Genomic DNA, 8,416 nt, shown 5'->3' with positions numbered 1-8,416 from the left:
GGTGCGGCAGAGATGGAGAGATAAGAGACGGAGAAAAAGTGATCACCGGTCTTGCCTTCCTGAAACAGTGTCTGTTTCCCCACTGCTGGTCCACATGCCGCATGACTTAGGTGGGACAGACCCCACCCGCTGGTTCCAGGCAAGATCATGTGACCCAGGTCTGGTCAATTAGAATCACAGTGGTAAGTGCAGGGATGGCACGGGACCAGTCCCGGCTGGAGAGAATCATGCCCTCGCTGGGACAGGGGAGCTCTGTCTCAGAGGCGCGAGCTGGGACGACGTGAGCCCAGCGGGAGGGGCCCTCTGGTCAGGACCGAGCATGACTGGGAGTGAAGTCCACATGGCAGATGGCAGAGCCAGGAGACGGAGAGGGGCATCATTGGAGCGCCTGGATCTAGCCACACCTGAATCCACTTTCAAGCTTGTTAGGTGAGCCAATCCATTGCTTGGGATAAGGTTTCTATGCCTTGCACTGGAGAGTCCTGGCTTGGAGGAGGAAGGAAGGTGAGAGGGAAGGGTGAATATTTAAAAACAAGTGTCTGGCCCTCGCCGGTCTGGCTCAATGGATAGAGTGTCAGCCTGCAGACTGAAGGGTCCCAGGTTTGACTGCGGTCAAAGGCAGGTGCCTGGGTTGTGTGCTCGTTCCCCAGTGGGGGGCGTGCAGGAGACAGATCATCAGTGGATGATTTTCTCTCATCATGGATGTTTCTATCTCTCTCCCTCTCTCTCCTTTCCTCTCTGGAATCAATAAAAATATATTTAAAAAACAAAACAACAAACAAAAAACAAGTGTCTGAGGGTAACCAAACCAGCTTTTTGACCTTTTAGGGAATGGGATTGCAGACAGGAATTTGGGGGGGGGGGGGGAAGAGAGAGAGAGTTCACCCCATGCAGAGGAGTCTGTCCCTGAGGCTCCCAGCTCCCCCTCCACCCCTCCCCAGCACAGAGCAGTGTAACAACAAGTGCTGTGGACACAGCAATACACGCTCACTGATCTGGGCCCAGCAGAAGGGATGACACACACTCGGGGCAATTTCTCACCTCTTTGGGAACTAATATTTATTAGGCACCTGCTTCATACCAGGCTCTGATCAGACGTTGACATGCATGGTCTCATAGGAATGAGTATCATCGCCTCCATTTCACAGACGAGATAACCGAGGCCATGAGAGGCTGAGCCACAGGCCTCAAGTCCAAAGAACCGGAGCAGGCCTGTCCGACGCCAAGCCCTGCCCACGACACCACGCTGCGCACAGTGGGCCATGGGGACTGGAGAGGGTGGCACAGCGATGGGGGAGTGGCAGAGCGGCCGTGGCTCCTTTCTGACCTCGCCCTCTGACAGAAGCTCAGGAGAAGGCCCTGGTCCCCCAGACCCCCCGCGGCAACATCCTGTTGGATGGAGCAGGGGGAGGGGGCTGGGGGTTCCGGCTTAGACCTGGGAGGATCTGGACCTGCAGATGGTGTTCTGCCCAGGGCAGTGCGGACAGTCCCTGGCAGTGCCTGTACCTGAGCCAGGCTGAGCTGGGCTGACAGGGAGTGCCGAGGGCAGCCCAAGAGCCAGAAGGAGCCTTGGCAGCAGCCGGGAAGCTCCGGGATGGTGTGTGTCTGTTCTAATCCAACGTTTCTTTCCAGTTGTTTTAGAGACGATTTGAGACCTTCCCTGTGGCTTTTGCAGCCAGAAAGGATGGGTCGCTGGGGGTGGGAGATGGTGCCTTGGGGCTCCTCCTCATGACACTTGAGGACTAGCCTTTTCCAGAGGCATCCACCGCCCCGAGAGATAAGGAAATCTGGGGAAAGCTGCCCATGCCAGCCCCTTCCCGGGGGTCACCAAGTACAGGCCACATTGAAGGCTCTGATGCGTCCTGCAGCTGAGAATGCATGTGGACACTGGTTTAACTACGCTCTCCTCTCTCACTGGACCACAGGCACGCTGAGCGGGAAGCCTGCGTTATTCTCTGCGGAGCCTGTTCCGGAACCCGCTGGGCGGGGGGGGGGGGGGGGGGGGGGGGGGGGGGGGAGGAACCTCTCTGAGGTCTCCTGGAGCCCTTGAGAGACCAGGGTTGAGTTCCAGAGGTGGGGCCCCGGGAGTGGTGGGCCGTGTGGGGTGGACATAAAGATTCCTGTTATGGGGTAGGTGCAGGCCTTTCAGCCTTGGACAGCTCAAGGGCATCTCAAGGCTGAGAAGGCTTGGAACAGGCGATGGCCTTCCCACCAACCCTGGGCATAGGATCTGGGTCTCCATCTGAGCAGTCTCCTGCCTGCAGACACCTCCCCACCTGCCTGAAATTCCATCGCCAGCCAGGTATTCCTTTGAGGAGCCACGTTGTCTGTTCTCAGCTCATTCAGAGTATTGTGACCCTCGGGTTGGCAGGGGCCCCTGCAGAATACTGGAGAAAAGAGGGGTCCTGCAGAGACAGGAGCCCCCAGTCACCCCTCCCCCCCATATCACAGCTGGAGGACGACAGGGAGGCCAGGCGTTGGAGACTCGTGGGGACTCGTGGGGCCAGGAGGGCTGGCTCAGGAGGTCCAGGCGTCCAGGCCCTGGCACTGTGTCCTGTGTTGGTCCAGCTCGCCCAGGGCATAGTAAGCCCTGCCTCCTCCCGGGTCCCAGCCTTCGGCGGGGCTGCTGTTAGGTGCCCACGGGCCGCACCAGCATGCGGGTGGCGCGCAGCGAGTAGCTGGGGCCCTGGAAGTAGTGCCAGCGGATGCCGTTGAGCTTGCGCAGGTGGCGGCCGGCCGCGTAGTAGATGCCGTTCAGGTTCGAGAGGCCACAGGCGTCAAACCACCACCCTGGGGGGAGCGGAGGAAGAGGCTGTGGGAGCTGGAGGCCCTCCGGTGGGGTGAGGGCAGCCCCCTACCTCAAAGACTAAGCAGGCCTTCGACTCCCCCAGGAAGTCAGCTCCTGGGAGACGGGGGCTGGGGGGAGTGGCCAGGGGGGTGAGAGGGAGACTCCCGGACCCTCTGCCCAGCCTGGCGCCCCTGGAGGTGGCATCGGGCTCCGTTACCCCCCTCAGCCCCTCCATTCTTTCACCCTGCCCCCAATCCCTGTGTCCCAGCATCCCTGTCTCCTCCCCCTCGCCTCCCCTCTCACTCCCGCACAAGCCCCATCTCCCTCTCTCTGTGGGGTTCAGTGCTCTCTGTCCCCTGAGTCTCTAACACCCTGGGGCTATCTCTTTCTCTCTCTGATGGTCTCTGTGCTTGCCTGCCACGCTGTGGGTCTCTCTCAAACCGGGATCCTCTCTCTGATGGTCACTGTCTCTGTCTTTCTGGGTCTGTCTGTCTCCCACACTCCGTGTTCCTTTCTCTTGCCCTGATCTGCATTTCTCTCTCCATCTCTCCTTTGTGCTTCCGCCCCCGCGTAGCTTTCTGTCTCCAGCCCCCTGTCTCTATGCCGGTTCCGCAGTCTCTCTCGGTCTCCACCTGTCCCTGGCTCTGTGTCTCAGGGGGTCTCCCGCCTCCCACCTGTGGGCGGATGGGCGTCACCGCACCCCGCACCCACCTCCGGACAGCATCTGGGCGCACTTGCAGAGGCAGTTGTCGTTGTCTGCGTCCCGGGTGCTGAAGTTGGTGCCCTCCAGGGCCAGGCTGCTCTGGGGCCCCGCAGAGCCACTGTACCCGCTCAGAGAAAGCCTGGAAGCCACCCGGAGGTGGTGGTGGAGGGGGAGAAGGGCGCAGAGTCAGGTGGGGGCTGGCTGAGGAAGGGGCTCCGATCTGGTTGTTATGGGGGCCCCCGCCCTCCTGGATTGCACTCCCTAACCTGCTGCCTCTCAGCGACCGAGCACCCACCCTGTGCCGGGCCTCCCTTCTCTCGATGCACCTGAGTCTTACACAGGAGCAGCATGATCACGGCAATAATAACAGTGAGGGCAATGGCTAACGTTGTAAAAAAAACAACATCTAGCATGTGCCAGGCATTGTTCAAAACACTTCACATGGTTTAACTCAGTGGTCAGCAAACTGCAGGCTCATGAACCATCTGCAGCTCTTTGGCCCCTTGAGTGTGGCTCTTCCACAAAACACCACGTGCGGGCGCACACATACAGTGCGACTGAAACTTCGTGGCCCATGCCCAGAAGTCGGTTTTCAGCTCTCAAAAGAAATTTCAGTCATTGCGCTGTTGATATCTGGCTCTGTTCACTCATGAGTTTGCCGACCACTGGTTCAGCTCATCTTGTTTAAGCCTCACAACACTCAAGTATTTCCATTTTACAGACAAGGAAACCAAGACCCCAAGAAGCAAAGGAGCCGGCCTAAGGTTTCAGAATGACTGAGGGTGGGAGCCAGACCCCAGCCCACTGGGCCTGGCCTGAAGCCGTGCATTTTCCTCCCCCGCTGACCATGTGCAGCCCCACCCGTCACACCTCCTCACATCGAGCCTCTATCCCTATGGCTTCCCCCTCCACAGCCCGCTGGGGAGGGTTTCTCTTTCTCTGCCAGGCGGTGAGTCTCACTCAGCTCTGCCGCTTGCCAGGGGCATGACCTTGGGCAGACAGCTTCACCTCTGAGCTTCGGTTTCCTCATCTGTCCAGGTGGTAATTAGCGTGTTAAACCGACCTCGAGCAGCTATTGTGATTCGATGACTTCAGGGTGTGATGGGCGCAGAGCAGAGCGGTGCTGGCACGTCATAAATGCTCAGCCAGGTGAGGCTGCTTGCTATTTGTCCCTGTGCCCCTGGCCCTTGGCACAGCGCTGGCACAGGCTGCTGGCCTGGTTGGAGTGTTGGCTTCTTGTAGCAGGGAAGGGGCTGCCCTGGCAACTGAGATGAGGATGCATTTGGGAGCAATAAAGAAGGCCCTCCGGTGTTGGCAAGGGGACACCAGATGCCGCCAGGGCAGCTCAGGGACTCTGGGTCTCCAAGGCAGAGCCTGGAGCTTTCCCATTGGGGCCCAGAAGGAATGCAGGGCCAGGGCATATGGCCTGGCTAAGTCCCTGCACCTCCCACCCATGGGCTCTGTCTATGGCGAGGCAGGCACATGGCCCTCGGGGTCCAGATCACTGTGGCCAGCCATGAGGCTCTGTGCCCTTAAACATGCCACCTGGGGCTCAATCGACTGGCGTTGCAAACTGGCCCTGGCAAGAGGCCTGGCTGGCCAGGGGCTCCCAGGCTGGGGACATGGTCCTGGCGTTTCCTTGTGGCCCCTGAGGGCTCCTCCTGAGGGCTCGGTGATGTCAGCTCAAAGCCAGGCTCTGGGCACAGGCTGCCGTTTGGGGTCCTACTCCGTCTGGGGCTGTATGGAATCAGCACTGGCCTGGCCTCTCTCTGGTCCCCAGGTCCTCAGCTCAGCTCTGCCTCGCTTCCTCTCCCCTTTGGGAGCCAGCCTAGGGTCTGTGATCTCCGGGGGACCCCCAGTCACGGACCAGGAAACCCCACTTGGCCCGCTGTTCAGATGCACTTTGAATATGTTCATAGCTCAGTCCTGGGAAACCCAAACAAACACACGAGTCTCTGGGGATCCCCAAGTTAGAAACATCCGGTGTGTCTCCCATGTGTCTGTGGATCTGCATCCCAGTCTATGTGTCTGTAGTGTGATACCATCTTCCAGTCTAGCGTGTGTGTGTGTGAGTGTGTGTGTGAGTGTGTGTGTGTGTGTGTGTGTGTGTGTGTGTGTTGAGTTTGTGCTAGAATATCTATTGTGGGTCCAGGATGTGCTAGGGAATCTGCCTTTGTGGCTGGGGTTGTGCGTGTTTGCCTGTGAGGGCTTCTGTGAGGGACATTTGCACATGTGTCTGTGCCTGTTTGTGTAGCTATGCACTTGTGTGATATTGTGCTCTGCATGTACCCCAGGGGTGTGGCAAGCTCTGCACGTGTGAATGCCTGACTGTCTTGTAATGAGGCCTGGGTGGGCATGTGCCCAGTGTCTGTATGTGTGCGCCTGGTGTCTTGCCTGTGCCTCGCCTGTGCCTCCCCCTTCCCCTCCTCGTGGGCCACTTTCTCTTTAGGGTTATGCCTGTGCCCCAGCTGGACTCCAGAAGCCCCCTTATTGTGATGGACAAAGAAGGGCACCCCTCCTGCCGCGATGCCCATGCCCCAGCTGCTGACTGCCAACGCATCGCTGCCTCTGGGCTTCCCATGGGCTTCCTCCCGCCCTCACCAGCGGGCTGACCTGGTCTGGTGGTGGCACAGGGACCAGCGCCTGCCTCAACCCTCTCCTCCTGGCCCTCCTTTGGCAGTTTCGGGCCCCACAGTGCTTTCCAGGCTCTCCACCCCAGTCTCCTGAGTGAGTGGGGCCTCTCCCTGGTCATCTCAGCCGCCTTTGAAAGAGCCTTGCTCAGGCTTCAGGTGTCTGTGGCCAACTGAATGTCAACTCTTTCTCTGTCTCTTTCAGAACATTCCCGCTGCCTGGGAGGTCCTTCCTATTCTCTCCTGGAGAATGCCTCACCCTTCACAGGCATCAGCTCAGTGCCTCAGTTTCCACATCGCTAAAAGAGCTACAGCAACGCTCACCTCAGAGTGTTGTGGGAGGTCAAGTAGAGTAATGTGCCTGGAACATGGTAGGTGATCAATACATGCTCATGCCTTTCCCTAAACAGAGCCCAGAACCAGGCGGAAGGAGGGAGGCCTCGGTGATTTTATGATGCGCTCATATTCAAGCCCACCCTGTTGTTAAAAAGCAGAGGTGCAGAGAAGCCAGAACCTTGACTCATCCAAGTTCTCAAAGTGAGCTGAAGCAGAGGCAGAACGAGCCCAGGTCCCCGATCCCCAGCCCAGGTGACCTTTCCATCTCCTCCCGTAGCACAAGGCACACTGGGAAGTCTGAGCCTCTGTATGGTGACTGCCTTGGGGCGACTGACCTTGGAAGGCCCTTCCTGCTCACGAAACGACAGCATCAGCAGCACTGTCTCCACCCCACCCCGTGGCTGGGAGGTGCTGAGTGCTAACCGGCCGCCTCCAGATCCCGTGATGCGCTCCCAAATGGGGGACAGATGGTAGGAACAGGGAACGCCCAGGGACTGACCCTTGGTGCAGACTCCGTAGCCACTAGCCCAGCATCCTCAGTCCACCCACCAGCCTGGGCCCTGAGCCCACCTGTACAGCTGCCCCTCGCTGCCCAGCTGGAAACGCTCATATTGGGCATAGGCCTCGTTGCCTTCCCAGTCTTGCAGCTCCACACGCAGAGAGTAGGCTGCCCTGCTGGTGAGATGGTGCACCAACTCGTTGCCCAGCCAGTGCTCCCCAGCTGGATCGCCAAAGCCCTAGGAAGAGAGGAAGGTCAGGGTGGGCTGTATGCCAAGGAGGGAGGCTATGCCTCAGGCTGAGAGGCTGGGCCGGGCCAGGGCCTGGGGTCACTTATCCAAAACCACTTAGCCTAATGATCAAGTTCACAAAGTACAGTGTAGGCAGAACTGGGGAGAGGGGAGCTCCCCAACTTCTGGAGCAAAAAAACACTAAAACATTTGCAACTATAAAAGTCTGTTTAAACAATCGAATCACGTTCTACGAAATCACGTTCTAAGAACAGGCCAATCTAATCTGTGTTAATAGAAGCCAGAATAACTTCTTTTGGGGGAGTACTGCTTGGGGGGAGCCCACGGAGGGCTTCTGGGGTGCTGGAAGTGTCCTATATCTATATCTGAAGGGTGGTCACATGGACGAGCACCTATGCAAAATGCACTGACGTTTACACTTAAGGTTTGTGCACTTAGTGCTTCTCTGTTAAATCTCAATTTAAAAATTAAAGATTTTAATCAACCGCAAAAATGATGGGGCAAACTTTGTTCAGTGACATGGAAGCAACTACAAAATTCCAGCAACATAGATGTGTAAAGGAAAGGGAGTCACGGGCGTTCTAGGGTGACGAGAAATCAAAGTCCTGGGCCAGAACAACAATTCAGCACCAAGGACAGGGCGCACCTTAGCCCCCACTCCCCACTTTAGCCTTGCTGTGCTGCTGATTCGTATAGTGGTTAATGTGCAGCACACTTTTCTGTATTTCTGGATCTGAGCACCGTCTATATCTTTGCTATTTTAATGACTGTTTCAAATTAAAAAGACTCAACAACACTCAGAGCTCAATTTGGTATTTAAGTATTTATCAAATGGACAGCAAGCAGGCACACACACACAAAAATATTGTTGTATTTCCTTGTGGGTATCTTTGCCCAGTTCTTTTGCTTTTGAGAACTATCAGAGCTTTTCAGCTAGCTGGCCAGAAATCCTTCATTCACAATTTAATTGAAAAAAATTGGAAGACAATTGATGTCTACTTCTTATCTTGTAAAATGCACATGGTTTTTGAGCCAGCAATTCCACATTACAGACAGATTTTCTCCTGCGGACATGGTTGCCTATGCATACAAAGACAAGACAATTCATGTAAGCAGTGCAGCTAGGAATGGGAGAGAGAGATTACGATTTTGATGTTCCCTTTCTTTGTAGTCTTACTTTTTTTTTTTTTTTTTTTTTTTTTTTTTTTTT

The 8,416-nt window shown here is 56.5% G+C and overlaps 1 protein-coding gene across 1 annotated transcript in view; it reads right to left on the bottom strand.

The window, feature by feature from the left end:
* Positions 1-1,014: 1,014 nt before the first annotated feature.
* Positions 1,015-8,416, bottom strand: part of ANGPT4 (angiopoietin 4) — a 29,469-nt gene continuing 22,067 nt past the window's right edge. Inside the window, exons 7-9 of the mRNA XM_084889037.1 lie at positions 7,028-7,194; positions 3,500-3,630; positions 1,015-2,790 (exon numbers count right to left, since the gene is read on the bottom strand). Of these exons, the coding sequence (XP_084745163.1) occupies positions 2,630-2,790; positions 3,500-3,630; positions 7,028-7,194 (459 nt within the window). The 3' untranslated portion in view covers positions 1,015-2,629. The remainder of the gene's footprint in view (positions 2,791-3,499; positions 3,631-7,027; positions 7,195-8,416) is intronic.

Source organism: Pipistrellus hanaki, assembly GCF_964339955.1.
Source record: "Pipistrellus hanaki genome assembly, chromosome: 6".
Lineage (NCBI taxonomy): Eukaryota > Metazoa > Chordata > Mammalia > Chiroptera > Vespertilionidae > Pipistrellus > Pipistrellus hanaki.
The sequence above is the reverse complement of the archived record's forward strand: the minus strand, read 5'-3'. Positions and strand labels throughout refer to the sequence as shown.